The following is an 18,983-nucleotide window of genomic DNA, read 5'->3' on the forward strand; positions in this document are numbered from 1 at the left end:
AAGTTTGCTAACACTGTTGGAAATAGCTCTGGAAATATCATAAGAAATCTGTGCAAAGTTTTCTGTCGCCAGTTCAGAGCTACTTGATGCATCTGGCAAATGATGCAGCATTTGAAGGATCTGTGCCCATGTCCATTGTGAATTTAAAATTTTTGATCTTTAGGAAGACTCTGTCCTGTCCAGGTGTATGAAAATTTCACATGTCACTCTGATTGTCCTGGCTATCACTCCTTGGTGCCCTGGCTGACCTGCTCCAAGGGATGATGTGTCCAAGGAAGCATCTCTCCTATACCATCCCCACAGGATCAGCTGCAGCCTGGATATGTGTTTGATCACAATTAATCTCCTGGAATAAGCAGCAGACACATTTCAGGGTTATTTGTGTCATGGAACGTCAGCCCCTCCATACCTTCCTCGTTTTCCACAAGGCTGGGCTGAACTTCCTCTCTCCTCCCGTGCCCATGGACGGGCTGTGGGTTGGGAAATGTCCTTTGTGCTGCTTTCTCTTGCTCATCTGTTTCCCCATTCAGATCCCTGCGTGCCTCTGTGGGAGTTGGATGCTTTTTCTGCGTGTGGGTTTTGTTGCTACTCACAACACAGAGCACTGAGGCAGGGAGGAAAATGTAAGTTAGGTAATTGCAGTCAATCAACTCTTTCTAATTCCCAGGCTTTACTGTGTTCAGCCCTTTTGGGCTTATGAGTTGTCATCTCCAGACTAGCTGAATTACACTGGGAAAAAAGAAAAAAAACAACAAACAAACCTCAGAGTTGTTCACATTTACCAATCTGATAATACTGTCTCAAATTCTTCCATCTGATTTGAGGCTCTGTGTCTCAGATGCTTCTATTTGATAGGTTCAGTTTCTTTGAACTCTGTAATATAGAAAATTTATAGATGTGACTCAACCAAATGCAAAACCATGATGTATTTTTTAAAATAAGATTTTTTTTGAACAAGCTTATTTTAAAAATAAGCCTTATTTTTCAAAGCAAAGCTTATTTAACTTCTAGACTCTGTGATTAACAGTTTCCTGAAAACAACTTTGTCCAAATAATATTGATTCTTTTTTTAACAATACAGTAACCCAGAAAAATCTATTTGTGCTTTGTTTTCTCCTTAGTATAAGTGAGAGAAATTGCTTGAAAACCCAGAGAAAAAGAGGAAAGTTTGTGCAGTGTCTTCTAATTTGCCATGGTTTTGCCCTTTATTCCAAGTGTACTGTGTCTGATTTCACTTTGTATTAATATTTTCCACCTTTGTGGGATGGAGTTTCTCTTCTGCATTGTTTTTCCTGGCTGGAGGAGGGTGGGTGCACAACTCTGGGTGTTTGTTCCAATAGATTCACATGCTGGAAAGATAAGCAGAGCAAAAAGTGACTGTTGGTCCTGCAAGAACTGGATTCACAGACTGCAGGGAAGAATAATCCTTCTTCAAATCCCACCTTGTCCTACCAAGGAAAAAAATCCCTTGTTGGAGCTTTGGGCTTACTGTGGTATAGCACCTGTAGGTTAGGTAACATTTCCATACTGGCAGTAGAGCTGGGAATTGTAGTATTTGAAGAGCTGATAAATATTAAGGAGAAACCAAGAATCTTACTTTTAAAAGTTATTTCAGGCTGAATTTCTGTCTGGGTAACATTTGTGTGCAGGAGCACTGGTGGTTGGTGGGGGAAGTGGGAAGAGGGAGATGGTCAGCATGGGGCCTTTTCTCGAGAAATCATTCTATGACTGTGCATTTCATTAGGAAAAGCAAAATTTAAAAAAGGACGAGGTGATTATGGTGTGGGTTGGCTTTTTTCCAGCTTTTAACCTACATTTTCAGTGTCCTCCAGCAGCTGTGCTGTGCAGGGAACACCCATGAGTAGCCTCTCGAGTAGCCACTGTCCCTGGCTTGTTGGTCCACTGAGAATGAATGTCCAGGGAGGGTGCAGGAGCAAAGAACTTGTTTGTGTTGAACATATTAAGCAGAAAACGAGGGATTTGGGAGAGATTACACACCAAACATCCCTGTTTCCTGGTGCCTTGGCTATACTAGACCAGAGAGCTACTGAAATTCTTATTGAAACTTTCAGCAGGAGAAACTTCCTTTGTATTAGTCACATGTAAGCCTTTGACAAGATATACATGTAATTTTTAGTTGCTTTGATTAACTAGGGTCTATTCTAGTCAGCTGTTTTGGTTTTAGTTTGGTTTTTATCCCAGCTGCTGAACTACACTGGTTCAAATTTTTTTTTCTTTTTTTTTTTCTTGGTGCTCAGATGAGTATAGGATCAAACCAGTGGAAGAGGTCAAATACATGAAAAATGGGGGAGAAGATGATCAGAAAATAGCAGCCAGGAACCAAGAAAACTTGGTAAGGATTGAACTTATCACTTCTCTAATGAACTAACGTGGCTCTGCTTTTGTAATGGAATATGCAGCACCCTCCAGCTCCGGCTTATGCGCGGCAAGAGGATTTTCTCCAAAATGTCACAACTCCCTCCAAAGCTCTCATGGAGGGTGCAAAATACGACTTTTTCCTGCTTGTCCTTCTGAATTAGACTCCACCTGATCTTGGAGTGAGTGCCTCCATGATTTTAAGTCACTCCCCTTCCTTGCAGATCCAAAAATACTCTTTATTTGGAAATGCGTGTGTCTGTGTTACAAGCGAGCTGGAGTAAAACAGCACTTCCCTGCCATTAAGAAAATGACCTACTTATGTAGATACTTGCTGGTTTTCTGTATTTCAGAATTCCCAGGGAAGGCAGTTTGGAGCAGAAAAAACCTATATATTCATAACACAGCAGTCACAAAAATTGTGTTTTCTTTTGCCCCGATTTGAGCACTTTGCCAGCTCGTAGTTCCATTAAGGGAAGGCAATCACAGGTAAACTCTTAGGACTACTTGAAATAACTAAGATGCTGTTGAAGCAGCTTACAAATCACATTTGAGTCGCTTCTGGCATTTCTGAGAATTTGTTTCTTCTCTTCCGAAGCTGAAGGACTGTAGGGTTTGTTATTGCCTGGCTGAGGTTTTGACCAGTCAAAGTTTTCAAAGACATCCCACAGTTCCTGTAGGTGGGTGCACGTTTCCACGTCTGGTTCCACTCATTCAGTGCAGCTTTTCTTCACGTTGGGTTTTCCCCCCCTCCATCTGTAGGTCTAGAGGGGAAACGGCAGCACCAGATTCCAGTGGAACCATAACCATTATCACCAGCTGAGGATTTGTGGGGGGATAGAATGGAGATGGTCTAGAAAGTAATCTTAGCCCTAAGGAGTTGCAGCTGGGCCAATTATCAAACATGAGGAGAAGGCCTAACTTCAACAGGCCACAGCTGTAACTAATAAGAACAGCAGGAGCTGTAAAAGAGTGGGTTGGTTTGTTAAGAGAACACACCCCAAAGTGGGAAGGGAATTGGAGTCAGTTGGTTACCTGGTGAGAGAGAAAGGGTGTGCTTGGATGAGCTGCTCACCAGAAAACACCGAGAAGGTATGAAACTTTTGTAATAAAGAGATGATAGTATAAAAATTCCTCTTACATATATGCATTTATGATGACGAGGATTTGCCGTTTGCCATTACTGGGCAGCTGTAGAAAAAGCCACTGTTTGGGATTTTTTACTTTTGATGAAGATGTGAGCTCCAGCAACTTGGCTACTTTATATTTCCTCTTCTAGACACACACAGCTGCAGTGCACTCCTGTAGCAAATGGAGTTTATTTTGCTGCCCTGTCCTGTGCCTGAGCAGCAGGCAATATGATTTCTCCTTCAACCTCCAGATCAGCCATTTGCTACCTACAATTTTGCATAGCTGGTGCTCCAGTGGCTGCTGCAACTTCAGCTTGGAGCAGGATTTAGAGGTTTTTAACAGCTTGTTGGGGAGCCCTTTGCAGGGCTGGGAGTTGGGAGTCAGTGATCCCTGTGAGTCCCTTCCAGCTCTGGATATACTGTGATTCCTATGTTAGATTTTTGACTGGCCTTCAGCTGGAGTTAAATTGAGAGTATTTGCAGAAGGTGCCATGTCAGTGCAATGACAGCAGGGGAGAGCTCAGGTCTGCTGGGGTGACACGCATGCTGAAGGTCTATTCAAAACTAGCTCGAGCAGTTGTGCACTTTGGTTGGTGCTAGCTGTCTTGTAGCACCCAAGTGTTCACCTGATTAAAGTGTAGGAAGTGCACAGTGCTGCTTATTTTGTTATTGGTGGGTCATGCTTGAAGGGAGCAGTGAGTATGCTGGAAAATGTAAGGATTTGGAAGGCTGGTGTAGCTCTTCTGTCATGTTTATCAGGAAAAAAAAAAAGGCAGTAACACAAGATAGTCTTCAGCCAGACAGGGTGGCTATGCCTTAAAACAAAAACTGTCTTGCCCACCAAAAAGGCTTTATTTTCCTTTTCCTCATCTTACTGTAAGGAGATTACCTTGTCTGTAATATATGCAGCTTTTTAATCCTGGGAATTGTCAAGTCCTCATCACTTCTGGCTTTTTTAAAGGGGTTTCACTATTTGAGTTCTTCTCAGTAAACATGTTTTAGCTCACTGCTTAGAGGATGGGTTAAGCTACCCATCACTGAGGCTTTAATTTCCTTAGCGTGTGAGAAGTTGACAAGTGCTTACATAATCCCATCTTCTCATCAGCCATTTCCAGGCAACTGAAATTTTAGGAACAAGAAAAGGCGATGGGAGAATCGACTGGCCCTTTTTCCTCCTGTCTTGTTTCTTCACCCCAATTTCTTTACTGTCACGGGGCTGCAAATTCACATTCCCTTCAGAAACATGGCCCAGATGAGACCTCAGTGTCTGGGAGCTGCTCTGGGTGGGTTATCTTATCCTCTGATACTGGTTCTTGGATTATGTTACTCAGATGTCATTGAATTTTTCGATCCCATTATTATCTCTGTTGCTTTTTTAAGGTATTTTGAAGTCTTGCTTAAAAAAAATCCTAGCTCAAGTGAAAATAAACCTGCTTCCCTTGTATCTTAGGCTCTTTGATGTGCTGCCATCTCTGCCTTTGGTGCTGCAGTACTTCTGAGTCAGGGGGAAAGGAGGTCACATGAGTAGATGAAGAGGATGGGAGGACATGGCACTCATCAGAGAGGCTGTCATTTCACACTGGGTGCTGAGGCCACAGCCCCAGGCTTTGATTCTGCTTGAGGAGGAGCCAGAGAAGCTCTGGCTGGTGCAAATGTGGGTATCTGTGGGAGAGATGAGGCTCTGTCAGTGAATCACCACCTTCTCAGCTTCAACCTGGGGCTTAAGCAGGGCTCCACGCTTGGGCAGGTCTGGCACAGGAAAGCAGAAATGCTCCTGAGACACAGTGCCAACAGGAATGGCTGTGCTAGGGCTGTCTGCCAGGGGAAACACAAGATGCTCCATGGGAAGACATTTTCTGCTGGAATCAAAGGCCCCTTTGGATTAAAATGTAGACTTTTGACAAGGGAAAAAAAAAGGGAATATAAACTATGCTTGTTTTCCTGCTGTTCCTTTATATCCATAGGCCTGATTCACTTCATTAATCAGGTTGTTTCTCCGGTTCTCCACCTGCCTTTGGGATCTCTCTGCTCCTGGTTTCATTCCAGCTACCTCTGACACCTTCCAGAGCATCTCTGCCTTCAAAACAAAGCCAGAGTCATTGCACTTGAGCTGGCAGTCCCACATCCCACCCACATCCCAGCCTGCAGGGTGGGAAGGGGATGTAGCAGGGTTAGGCACTGCATGCTGTCACTGCACCACGTGCTTTGGTGGCTGCTCAGCTAAACCAGGGGTGTTTGGAGTCAGAACAGTGAAGATCTGGTAGATAGGTGAAAGACAGAAGTAACTTGTACTACATATTATATATGTTTTTAAATCACAAGTGTTTGTTTGTGCACATATATATATATATATATTTACCCACACGTAAGAAAACATGGGAGCTGTGCTAATTTTCATGTGAGATGATGCATAGAAGGTAATGTGTGTGCTGTTATTCCTGGAGGTAAATGAGCAGCTAGGATGGTTGTTTGTGAGTTCAGAAGCAGAAGGCCTGCCTGGGGTGGTTTGTTGGGATCCTGGGCTTTGTCTCCATGCCCAGCTTGGTGCCAGTGTGCCACGTGTGGTGCTGAACTCCACCTTGTGTTAAAACTAAACTTCAGCTCCCCAGGACTGCACAGGGGCTCTACAAAACCTCTCCTGCACTTCCCCTACTTGGGGGAAGGTTTTATGCTAAGCCTTCTCCAAAACAAAGGGACTTTTGCCAGCCTTGAGTTTGCCACTCAGCAGATCTGGATGGGTTTTTTTTGGCCTTAAGGATTAGCCAAAGCTAAGGGTGGATTTGTCACTTTGAAAGCTAAAATGTCAAAACTCAGGCAGTATTAATATTTTACCAGCAGGTATGACCAAAATAAATAAGACATTAATAAAGACCTGTTAACTTTTTTGTTTGGAGGGGACTGTTTAGCTCTACACCATCATGTTAAATACACAGAGTACAATTGCATAACAGCCTTTTTAATACTCAGAATAGGGCAAATTTAACTGTCCTCATTTCCATACTCTTCACAGCACTCCTGGCTTTCCGTTGTAAAATATTACTGCCAGAGAAGGTAAAATGAGAAGGTATGTGGTATTCCTGCAGCTTAGCATTGCTTTGGCAGACTTCAGGAGCTGGATCAATTTTCCTCTGAACTGGGCTGTCATCGTACAGATATCCCTGAAAATACCAAATCCCTAAAGCTGCATTTCTTTTCTGTTGGGTAGTTATCTTGATATTTATTGCAGTTCAGGTTTTGGATGTTTTTATAACTTTTATTCATCATTTTCTGGGCTGTACTGGCACAAAAGGCCACTTACTGGGATTTTTATGCTTTGTTATCCAAACCTCTAAAACAATTAGATACAATCCTGTGTTTCATCCTGGAGCTCCATAGTGAAATTGCATGTTAGAGCTTGAGATGAATTCCTGCTGGAGCTGGGAGAAAATTGCCTCTCTGTTGCTCTTGCTACCTCTCACTCCACCTTTAATAACAATGTTTTGCTTTTTGTTTTACCCAATTTCCACAAATTTCCACTCCACTTACCTGCAAATGTGATTTTTGTCTCTCTTGAGCTTCTCAGCCCAGCTGCTGTTTTCCATTTATCACCCAGCTCCACATTGCTTGGAATTGCAAACCCCCTGCCTCCCTGACTCTGTATTCAACACCAGCTATCATTTTCTGTAGTGATTTGTTTCAAGTAGGCAGTAATATCTGATAGATGAAGTGTGTGAAATTAAAAGCCTGGCAGAAAATGCAGAATGAAACACCTTAATAACCATATAAAATGTAATATGTGAAAGGGAAGACCCCTATTTAAATATATATATTACACACAAGGTGTAAAATGCATGTTATAGATACATCAATCATAAATATTTTTCATGTGCAGCGCAAAGATTGGTATATGTTGAATTCCACATCAATTTAGGAAAATGCATTTTAATTCTATTACTAGCCTGCCCAGTCTAGGTGTTAAAAAACTAAATAAAAAAGAAATAAGCCAGCTAAAAGAAATAGAGTAGCCACCACTAAATTTATCAGGGTTAGTTGTAGTGTTTTCCTTTCTACAGATGTAAAATACCACAAGGGAAAATTTAAGCCCATGGAAATAATATGGATATATAATTAATTTGGTGCTTTAAAATACTTAAAGCCAGTGCTGCTTATTATTGCTAGGTGAGCTTTGAATTGCAGTGTTTTAAATGCTTAACTGCATTTTTATTTCAGCACTGGTACATTGGTTAGGAGCTTTTTAAAAACTGAAGTTAGCACATATTAATGCATATTCCAGTGTGAGGATTTCTCTCTCTAATGTCCTCATTATTTATTTCAAACCATTGTGCCGTGGCAGTGTTTCAGAACACACCATTTCAGGATAGAACTTGCTCATGCTCTGCTTATAAGGGGAAAGAAACAAAAATGCCCAAGAGCCTTCAAGCATTTAGAAAGAAGAGGTTTTCCTGGGTTTTTTCCATCCTGAAGAGTTGGGGTTTGGGGTTTGTTAAATCCTGCTGGCTTCTTGTTTGCTGTCCTTGCTGCTTGTGACATTCTCCAGGAACCCCATTCCACCAGCACAGGGTCAGCTCCAGTGCAAGTGTTGGGAAAACGTCATCTTGTTGGTTCATTATCCATTGTAAAGGATGGATAGCTACAGATGTATTTTCTTTTATATAAAAGACAGGCTGTTAATTTCTCTGCATCTTGCCCCCTTTTTTTCCTGTCTGCTTTCAGATCACAGAATCCCAGGTTGGTTTAGGTTGAAGCCCATCCAGTGCCCCCCCTGCCATGGGCAGGGACATCTTCCACTAGCCCAGGTTGCTCCAAATCCCATCCAAGCTGGCCTTGGGCACTTCCAGGAATGGGACAGCTCTGCCAGGGCCTCCTCACCCTCACAGAGAGAAGTCTCTGCTCAGCAACTCACCTAACCCTGCCCTCTGTGAGTTGGAAGCCATTTCCCCTTGTCCTGTCACTCCAGACCCTTGTCCAAATTCCTTCTCCAGCTCTCTTGGAGCCTCTTTAGATATGGAATGCCAGTACATATAGATGTAGCATAAGTGTGTATATATTTATATGTATAGGCTCAGCTTAATGAAAAACTTGGAGATGTTGTTGGTTCTTGTGTTGGAGTCCAGGCAGGGTGGAACCCACAAAAAACCACAGCAAAATGCAGCTTGGGTCATTGTGGGAGGGGGAAAAAGAAATTGAGACACCCTTTTTCTTTGGGTCCTGGGGCATAGGAGTGCTGAAAGGACAAAGTGAGCACCAGCAGATGTGCCTGGAGATGGGATAATGTGCAGAGGTTCCTGTGGTGTTCTTCCATCCAGCTCCTGTGCTGCTGAGAGTTAGGAGAGAGCAGGAATGGAGGGCTCCAGAGGCAGCCTGCTCCCCCACAGGTTTTCCCACAGGGACAGGCATCCACCTTGCCCAGGTGCTGTGTCAGCCAAAGCCCAGGGCCTGGGGCAGCTCTGTGGGAACAGGTCCCACAGGTTCCTCACAGCCCAGCATGGAGCTGCTCCGCATCTGGGCTCTCCTCCCTCTGCCTGAAGAAACAAACCACAAAACAAAAGCCACCACTGCAGAAATGCAGCTCCAAAACCAGTGAGTAAAGGGAAGCCAGGGATTAAAATGCAAAAGAAAGGAGGTGAAGGAGGGAGGAGTGTAGCACCAAGCTCCTTGTGCCCGAGGTGGCAGGGTTCACCCTGGGTGGGTGGGCACCCCTGGCCCGGGCACCTGCGAGGGCAGAGGTGGGGCTTCCTCCAGGCAGAGCTGCTCTGGGCAGCCCTGGGACAGAGAGGGCAAGGCAGGGGCTGGGCCCCACTGGGGGAAGGTGCATTCCAGACCCAGGGAGGAAAACACCTTTACAGTTCTGGATGCCTGGTACCCTGTCCCTGGAAGTGTCCAAGGCCAGGTTGGATGGGACTTTGGTCAACCAGGAATAGTGGAAGGTGTCCCTGCCCATGGCAGGGTGGGACTGGGATGAGCTTTAAGGTCCCTTCCAAGCCAAACCTTTATAGGATACTAAGAGAAATTTTACATTCGGCATTTATAAGATGATACCTAGAAAACCCCCAGGAATATACAGTATTTTCCTCCAGTCTTTGTTGGCAGGGCCTGGGTTGGCACATTTTGCACTGCATGCCATCTGAGGTTCCCTTTCTCAGAGAAATGAGAATTAGAGAAGCATCCTTTGGATTTCTTTTTTTTCACCAGAGCCTGAGATCCTGAATGAATGCTGCCCTATCACTAGCAGTACTAAGTAAATACAGCATTTCAATTTTCATAACCCAGCCTCTCCAGTGTTTTTTGCAGCTGAAATAGAAGTGCACAGAAAGGACATTGCTACTGGAGCCAGTTATTTTAAACGCTGTGCAATTAGCTCATTTCCATATTGCTCATTTCATTTCAAATTTGCATTGATATTCTTCAAAGAATGGTTTCTCATAATGAATTTATGACAGTTTTAGCTCATTCCACTTACGGGTCACTACATATTATATAGACATCAAAGTAAACGATTGCACTGGGTATTAATATTCTTCTTCTGGATTCCATTAAAATGGTTCTGGTGAAGAAATATTCATTTTTCCTCCAGTATTTAATTTTGAAAATTTAGAAGGCAAATGAACATAATTAATAAATATTTCTAGCAAGTCAGAAAATCATACAAAAGTTGTTGAGCTCCAGGTGCATTGCTTCAGACCAGACTCTGTTTCCTTCTTCCCCCTTTGTTGAATAAATCTGCACAGTGCCCTATGGAGAGGTAGAATTATATGATTTTAAGTTCTTGATGAATGTGATTTGAAAGAAATAAAATTACATATTTTTAAACTTTCTACTTTAAAAGTGTGTTAAAATAAAAGTGCCCAGGAGCAACATGTAATTGTGGGCTTCATGGTGGAGAAAATGTATCAGTGATGGGCAGCTCTCAGGAGCATGGTTCAGGACCAGCCCACGTTGCTGGTGGAAAGGATTCTTGCAAAACCTGCTGAGGCATTCCCACTGTCACTTGTGGAAGCAGGTCATTTTCTATACAGGTTGTGTTGTTTCCATGCCTGTATCATTTTGACAGGTGAGTTTCTGCCTGGGATTTTCCCCCCCTCTCTCTCTGGGAAAGCTGATGCTGTTGAGGAGGATGGACACAGAGCTGTTGGTGAAACAGAGGAGTCAGCAGTCATGGCAAGGTGTCAAGTTCTTGATTTAAGAGTTTCTTCCATGACTGTGGGTTCCAGGAACCTTCAGATTCTTTTTTTTTTTTTTTTTTTTTTTTTTTTTTAAAGAACATGAGCATCTCCACACTTGCAAGAACTGAAGCTTTAAGAAAGATGAGCTGTAGGATTTTGCAAGCTGTCAGGAAGAGAAGCTCTCTGTATCCTCTGTTTTGGTACTTGCTGTTCAGCAATTGCCTAGTAGGTGTTAATTATTAACTCTGCTGTTTTGGAGCAGAGGATGAGGCAAGATACAGGCAGAATGGGTCACGCAGAAATACCTAAATCATCAGAAGTCACTGATAGAGACTACAGCTGTAAATGCAGGCAGCTGCTGTGGCCTGAGAGTCTGAGTTTGGAGCACTCCTGACCAGTGGTGAGCTGTGATCTCCTGACCTCCTTGTGATAGTGGCAAAATGATTCAGCCTTTCATCTGTTCACATTTAATTACAGATATAATGTGGTCTGCTCACACTTTCTTTTCAGGGACTCCTAGAGTCAAAGTGGTTGTGGTGGGAATGTGGGGTCTGGGATTTCCATATCAGGTGAGGTGCTAATTTCAGACTGCTGTAGAGCATGGAGATAACAACAAATTCATCCCTAGGTGCTCTGTTAGATGTTTACCCCTGGAGCCTTTGTGATCTCTCTGTTTCAGTGTGAATACAGTATTGCATCTGGAAAAGGGAGAGTGGGGAGGGATGTGCCATTTTAGACCCCAAAGCAGGACAGATGTGGTGTCTGGGGAGGTGGTTAGTGGTGGCGTTGGCAGTGCTGAGTCAATGGTTGGACTAGTGATCTTAGAGGGATTTTCCAGTCTTTGTGGTTCTATGACATCATTAATTTTGGTGTTTTGAAGCTGAGGTGAAGCCCTTGGAGGGATGTGACTTTTGGGGCTGGTTTCAGGCAGATCCTTTGTACAGTTGCTGTGTTTTGGGTGGAACTTGTTTATACTGCAGTTATTTTTTTCAGTAGAAAGTGTTTTCTTTTGCAAGCTTTCCCAACTCATGTCTTTGAAGGGCAGTTAAAGGAGGTGAACTTGAAGGCAGTCAAATGAAAAATATTAAGATCTCCAGCACCCAATTTTGGGGATTAAGCCATAAAATCTCAGAAGATTTGACTTGGAAGTGACCTTAAAGCAGTCCAGAGACCAAAGAGGAATGGGTGTTAGTGGGAATTAAGTGACCATCCCAGGAAGAGGCTGGAGGGGTAAAGGAGGAAGGGAAAAAACATGACAAGAAAGGGGAAAAGGAGCAGAAGCCCCACTAGGAGCAGTGAGAAGAGATTCAGAGGGCTCTCTGCAGCCCTGAACTTCTCTTCTTGCCATGAACAGCACATGATAGCAGTGTGTTGCATAATCCACAGCTGTCATTATTTGACAATTTTCTAACTTATTTTTTCAAACTAATGTTTGCAGCTTTGAATCAGCCACTATTTTTTAAAAGCCCTGTTGCCTCACTGTTCTGGGATTAGAAAATCAGAAACTCCCAGTCCACTTTGTACCATTGTTTTGAAATAACTTGGGTTTTGTCTCATGTTTTACACCAAAAATGCCATTTTTCTCCAATCCACAAGAGGCTTTTTTCATCACCTAAATTATTTCTAGTTTGGTTTTTTTTTTCCTCATTCATCCTGGTTATTTAGTAAGAAATGTTAAACAATACCTTTATAGGCAACATAAACTAGAAGAGCCAAGAGTGAGGAGTACTCCCAGGAGCAGAAATTGTAGCAGTGGTTATTTAACTAAGCTCCAAGCAGACAATGTCTGTTGTACTACAGGAACATGAAATGTGACTTTTCCTTATTCTGTAGTCACTGCTTTTGTTAGCTTTCCATCTGTTAGGCAATTTTATGCTCACATCATCCTTGAGGAGGAGCATTCCCACCACTGCAAGCTGGAGTTTTGTGTTTGCTTGTTCCATGTTTTGGTTGTGCTTCACCACTAGATGTGAGCAAAGGTGGGAAATGTTTCATTTTTGTAGTGGAGAAAATTGTGTTTTGCTCAAAATTACTTGAAACTGTGGTGAACATTTTTGAGTGGACTTATTTTCTTCTTAATTCTTCTGGGGAAATGCAGGGGCTGGGCTACCCAGGCTTAGGCTTTTTGGGATGTGAGGGCACACATCAGCAGGAAAGATCTTGATTTAATGGTGTCTTCCCTAGAGAAAGGGAAAGAGAGCTGCTGGGGAAGCTCATTAGCTGCATTAACAGGTCCTTTAGCTCTTTAGCCTTAATTGCTGTGTGCTCAGGGTGACAGGATTGGCAGATCCAGGTTTCCCCAGGACCTGGTGTGAACTCAGGTGCGTTCTGGGAGCTCTGGGAAGGGCACACCAGCCTCACCCACAGCCTGCCCAGGGCTCTGTGCTGCCCTGTGCTGTACAGCCATGGCATGACCCTCAGGGAGCTGGTGGGTGACCCAGGAGGGGGGATTTATCCCTGGTGGTGGGATGGGTGTGCAGCTCTCCCAGGAAAAAGGAGCTGGGCTGCCTCTAGCTGTACGAGAAGTGCTTCAGCCACCTCCAGGAATAAAACAGTGAGTATATCCATCCTTCTGCACTGTGTATTCCTACAGCAGGGCTGGAAGGAGTTCAGCCTCGTCTGTTTTTCACTGTAATTGAGCTTTTGGACTTCGGTTGTTTCCCTTTGATTTTGTGGATAGCCAAGACCAGCTGCTCTGCAGGCAGCTGGGAGACTCAAATGTGTGTTGGAAGGGATTTCTGCATTTCAGCTGGTGGAAAGAAGAGTAAGAAATTGGACTGGGAGGAGGGGAAACAATGCAAGAGTATAACATTCAAGAGTTCAGGATTTTTTTTAAGTAAGAAAAAGTCAGGGATGGAAAGAAAATCTCTATGGAAATAAGTTTATGCCAGTAAAGGCAAGTACTTCAATATTCTGAAAAAGCTGAGCAGCTAATTCAGACTCTTGTGCATACGGAGTTTGGAATTACATGCAGGTATGTTAAAAAATCTCCTGAATAATTCATTAATAATTTCTGATAGAAAGCAGTGGTTTATACAGATACCAGAGTAATACTGACCTAAGTTAATATGGAGCTTCATGTTTGTTCTCACTGAGAAGAAATTTTTTTTTAATATCTTTTTTCTTTAAATTGTTTGTTCCTTGCTCCTGGAAGAACCAGTGTTGGAGCTCAAAGAGAGCTCTGGGTGCTCTGCTTTCCTCTCCCACATTTGGTCTGCGTAGACCATGTGCTGCCCTATCTAATATGTAATCTTTCCATGGGATACCATCAAAGACAGGCAGCTTTAAAAAAAAAAATAAGCCAGCAGATAATCTCTGCATGGGAACACAAAGCCAGTGCTTCTTAATAAGGTGATCATACTATAATTTTTTGTGTGTGTGTATGTATTTAAATGTAGTTTGTATTGCAGCAGCACCTGAAGGCAGGTGTTGGGAATCAGAAGCAGCTGCTCTGCCTGCAAACACAGCAAGAATGGGCTCACATATTACCAGTTCTTCCCCAGAACTTCATCCAAATGAGTACTTTTATTCCAAAATCCTTGTACGTCCAGGACAGCAAGCTAGGGGGAGTTTTCAGAGCCTAGGGTGTTAAAAACAAAGGCACAGCCTGGTGCAGGGAAAGTTCTGTGCCACAGGGGTGTTGTGCTGTCCTCTTCCCCCCAGTATGGGCCCTACAGCACAGGGGGACCTGGCACTAGGGTCTGGAGTGACAGAACTGAGGGGGAATAGCCTTAAATTGCCAGAGGGCAGAGTTGGATTGGGTATTTGGAAGAAATTCTTCCTGGCACAGGTTGCCCAGAAAAGCTTTGGCTGCCTCTGGATCCCTGGAAGTGTCCAAGGCCACATTGGATGGGAATTGGAGCACCCTGGGATAGTGGAAGGTGTCCCTGCCCATGCCCAGGGGTGGAATAAGATGGATTTTAAGGTGCCTTCCAACCCAAACCCTGTGATTCTGTGGATATTTGGATGTTAGGCTCCATGGTGGGGAGGGACAGTTTGGGAGGGAGTGCCATCAGGCTGCTCTTTTCCCTTGTTTTTCTCTTTTCCTTTAGCCTTTCAAAGAAGTAAAGCTGCTGTGCAAGAGAGGAGGGACAGATTTGGCTTTCAGGCGTGCTGGAACACAGAGGGTGTTTTGGTTGGAGAGGGTGTTTTGGTTGGACCAATGCTGGTAGTGTGGCACTTCTGCTGAAATGCTGTGGGTTTGCCACATTACCCTTTCCTTTTCATGGAATCATGGAATCACAGACTCGTTTGGGTGGGAAGGGACCTTCAAGATTGTATAGTCCCACCCCCTGCCATGGACAGGGACACCTTCCACTATCCCAGTGTGCTCCAAGCCCTGTCTAATCAGGGCAGTGGCCCTGGGCACTTCCAGGGATCCAGGGGTGTCAGCAACTTCTGTGACATCAGCAACTTCTCTGTAGAGTTGGAGAGCTCATTTCCTTAGACAAGCAATCACCTGAGCTAGGCGTAGGAAACCTCAGCCATTTCAGCTGACTGCTGGGGCTCTGAAACGACAAGCTTGAAGTTGCTTCACAGTGTCTCAGAGTGAGTCAGGGTCAAAACGTGCCTTACTTTTTTTTGTAAGGGCTTGGCTGCATTCACAAGTTTAGCAGCTTGTATATTTGTGGGATTTGTTGCTGCTGGAGATCTCCCTCCTCTCTAAGTCACTGCATCCTGCCCAGCTTTTCCAAAGAATAACATCCTTATGGGAACGCTGCCTCTGAAGTGTTTACACTCATTTCCTTCCTGGGGAAAACATTCCACACTGAAACAGGCCTTGGGTGACGGCGAGGAGACGGTGGCACATCTTTCCAGAGTACAGCTCGTTCTTAGCTGGTTGTGTATGGAGTTCTTTGCATCCTCTTTTCCTTTTCTTCATTAGAGAAGCGAGCAGAAAGCTCTTCCCAAGCTGAGGCATTGCTCGGCCTCGCAGCAAACCCAGCCAGGGCTGGCCACCGGCCAAGCCTTCACTCGCTGCAACCTGCACACCATGTAACTCCTCTAAGAATAGCCCTGGTGATCTTAAAAGAAAAAAAAAACAAAACCCACAACATCAAAAAAAAAGGCTATTTTAGCAATGTATTCTCTTCATCCCTTCTGTGAAGCAGTGGAGTTTGGAGGGGATTTTTGCCCCCCACGCCCGTGTCCGTTGTTCCTCCCGCAATGAGCTGTCGCTAATGCCGAGAAATATTTTCGGACTTAATGCAGTGAGTCAGGGCTTAGCTGTAAATTGGTCATGGGATGGGAGGGATTCAGATTGTCTGTTACCCAGGGTCTGCTTTCAGCCATTTCGGTAACATGAGCCATTTCTCAACTGACGGTAATTAGACTCATAACTCTCCCTGAGATGATTTAAGGCGAGGATTAATTATAAAAGTTTCTCGGTGTTAGAACATGTTTCTTTAGTTAAGGTTTGGCACGCTTTCGTTTTATGATGGGCCTGAAAGAATGTTCCTCTACTTAAAATCTCTAAATACACCATTCTGTCATGCTATGTAAATACCCATATTTGTGAGTTTATGTAAACAAATCTCTTAAGTGGGAAAAATACATAGATGGGCCAAGAGCCAATTCAAGGGCTCATGGAGTAGACTTGCATATTCCTTGTGGGCCTGCTTGGGTTTTGGTAACTGTTTTTCTGGCTGTACTTGATTTCTCACTAAAATAAACAAAATATAGTAGTTTTTCTTATCTTCATTAAAAGATGAGTGACCTAAGTACCCTGATGTGCTTCTCCTTTTGTCTCCATAGACAGGGGCTTTGCCAGGGCCAGCTCAGTGGGTTCTTGATGAAGCTGGGGATCCAGTAGTCCCGTGTTAAACCGCCTCCTTTGGTTGTATTGCCTTAAAAAATATGTTAAATTGTCAGGTGTGAAAAGAGCCAGTTCAGCCTCATCAGTCTGCCTTTTAGAAAACCTAAAATAAAAGTGGTTGGATGGGATTATGGAAGGCTTGGCTTGATTTGATGGCATAGATTCACAAAAGGCTAGATGGCATGACACATCTTCTCTATGTTCCTTATTTTCCTGGGGGTAAATTCCAGCCGATTCTCACAGCATAATAACAGAGTATTCCCAGTTAATATTTGAAAAACTTGTCCAAGTTTTCATTTTGTTCACTTTTCTACTTCATAAACCTATTTTCTTATGGTTAAGTCACATAGCCAAATAGTGATGTCACTTTTTTTTCTTTTTGCTATTCTGCTTCTGTGAGTACTTTTAAAAGATAAGAGATCCATATCTGGCTCCCTGGCTGCTATGTTTGAAGTCTGTTTTTCTAGAAAAACATTGTGTTATTAGCCTGTCCTTAAGCTCCGGGAACAGAAAGTTGTTGAGGGGTTTTTGCTTGTAATAAATTTAGACTTAGATTCATATCAAATGTTAATGTTTTTAATAACCTGACACTCCAGATCTCCCTTGCTTTATGGCCTGCACTTATGACTCCTGCATTATGGATGCTGATGATTACTATGAGCATATAAGTTATTGAATTGATTTTATGAATGGTAGCATGGAGCATGAAGCCGAGTTCACTTAAGGAAATAAAACAAGGCAAACAGACTAAAATATTTACAATGTGTTTTGTGGCATGGTGGGTGGCTTGTAATTCACTGAAACCCTTTTGTGAAGTGGTGCTTCAGCATCACTCACCCTCCAGTCCCCAGTGTCCCCAGACTCAGCCCAGTTACCTTTGAGACCAAATGTATTGGATCCGCTTTGAGTTTACAAGTGGTGACAGATTAATTTGGAAAGACAGATTGCAAACATGCATCACGGGCCCGGTCTGAGTCGTAAAAATGTAATGTATGGCTGGTGCAGAATGATAAAAATTCATATCAGGGGAACAGCTTAATTAACTATTCTTGATTAAAGTAATACAGTATGTGAATTTAATAGCTTGCCTTCAAAAGCGGAATGTGAAATCACTTATTACTTTGGTGTATCTTGCTGGCAAATAGGGAGCTGCCAGCGGTTCTTCGTGATTAATTGAGTTTAGAGGAACTTAACACTGGGGTGGGAGATACCAAATAATTATTCTGCTCATTGCCTTACATGAATAAAGAAGTTGTCAGGAACAAAGTTGTGGGAGTGGACTAGGAAGAGGATCGAGAATGCATGAAATAGGATTGATAGCTAGGAATAGGATTGATGGAGGAGGGAAGGCATGTTGGGATTGTGAAGAATACAGTGCAAGGGCTGGAGCTCTGCCACCACAGTATTAAACACTTTGCCATCCAGATCCCTGTGTTGCTGACCCATTTGTTGGTCCTTGGGGTGGTGGTAGGTATGGAGAGCAGGAGAACATTGTGTCTCATTGCTGTCACCTTGGAGGCTGAGGAGTTCTGGTTCATGGAGTGTTTTCTCCACCTCACATGGAGCATTGTCATTCTTGTTCTTTGACACCTTCCTGGCGCCTGTAGCCAAGCCATTCTGCAGCCATCCCAGCTTCTAGATGCATCAGGACAAGGCCTGGCTTGGTTGCAAGAGCAGGATGCTGATGGCTGGTGTCCAGCAAGCTTCTAGATCCTGTCCAGCAGAGCTACTGCATAAGCTAGTGCTTCCATGTTGGTTATTTTATTATTGATATTTCAATGTGTTATTGTGTCCTGTTGGTAATTTCTGCTGCTGTACTACCTAGGACTTGGACTTGTTGGAATGATCTCCTGACTTTTTCAGGACATCTCTCCAAGTTGTCAAGATAACTTTGCATCCTGCAAAACCGAGCCTTTCCTGGCTCGGTGCTCTTTGGGGTTTTGGAAAGCAGTTGTAGTCTCCAGTTCATTATTATTCATCATCCCAGTCCCTAGTGGAAATCCAGCTCCAGGACAGATACCAGCAAAATCCTGCTTGATGTATTCCTCCATTTAAACAATGTTCCATTGTAAAGTATCTTCTTCTCAGCCAGCTTTGCACTTTGGTATCAGTCACAGCTTAGATTCAGCCACTCTGATCAATTAGCACAGACATGTAAGTAGTGAACTTTTGACATCATTGTGTCAAAATGAGCTTGGAGAAGGGTTTTCTCATCCTCTGTAAAATAGTACACAAATAATTCTTTATATTTCTTCCAGAGTCAGTACCTTCAGTATATTTACACATGAACTCATCTGAAGAACTTTCTGATTCCAGTCATTGATAGCTTTCAGGGCATTTTTTCACTTTAGGTTGGTAAATACTCTAGTTGGACAGCTGAGCATTGCTGATGCTTTACAGTAGGGTGGGTGAAAACAGGATCTTAGAGCAGCTTTCCTGGCTTGGAGGCTGGGCGTCTGCACACCTGTGACTGAGCCAAGATGCAGAATTCGGGTTTGC

At 43.5% G+C, this 18,983-nt stretch overlaps 1 protein-coding gene across 1 annotated transcript in view; it reads left to right on the forward strand.

Annotated features, from left to right (window-relative positions):
* The window catches only part of C8H1orf21 (chromosome 8 C1orf21 homolog), a 107,194-nt gene that overhangs the window by 60,374 nt on the left and 27,837 nt on the right, over positions 1–18,983 (forward strand). The window contains exon 3 of the mRNA XM_038145056.1: positions 2,259–2,353. Within this exon, the coding sequence (XP_038000984.1) occupies positions 2,259–2,353 (95 nt within the window). The remainder of the gene's footprint in view (positions 1–2,258; positions 2,354–18,983) is intronic.

This window comes from Motacilla alba, chromosome 8 (genome assembly GCF_015832195.1).
Source record: "Motacilla alba alba isolate MOTALB_02 chromosome 8, Motacilla_alba_V1.0_pri, whole genome shotgun sequence".
NCBI classification, from domain to species: domain Eukaryota; kingdom Metazoa; phylum Chordata; class Aves; order Passeriformes; family Motacillidae; genus Motacilla; species Motacilla alba.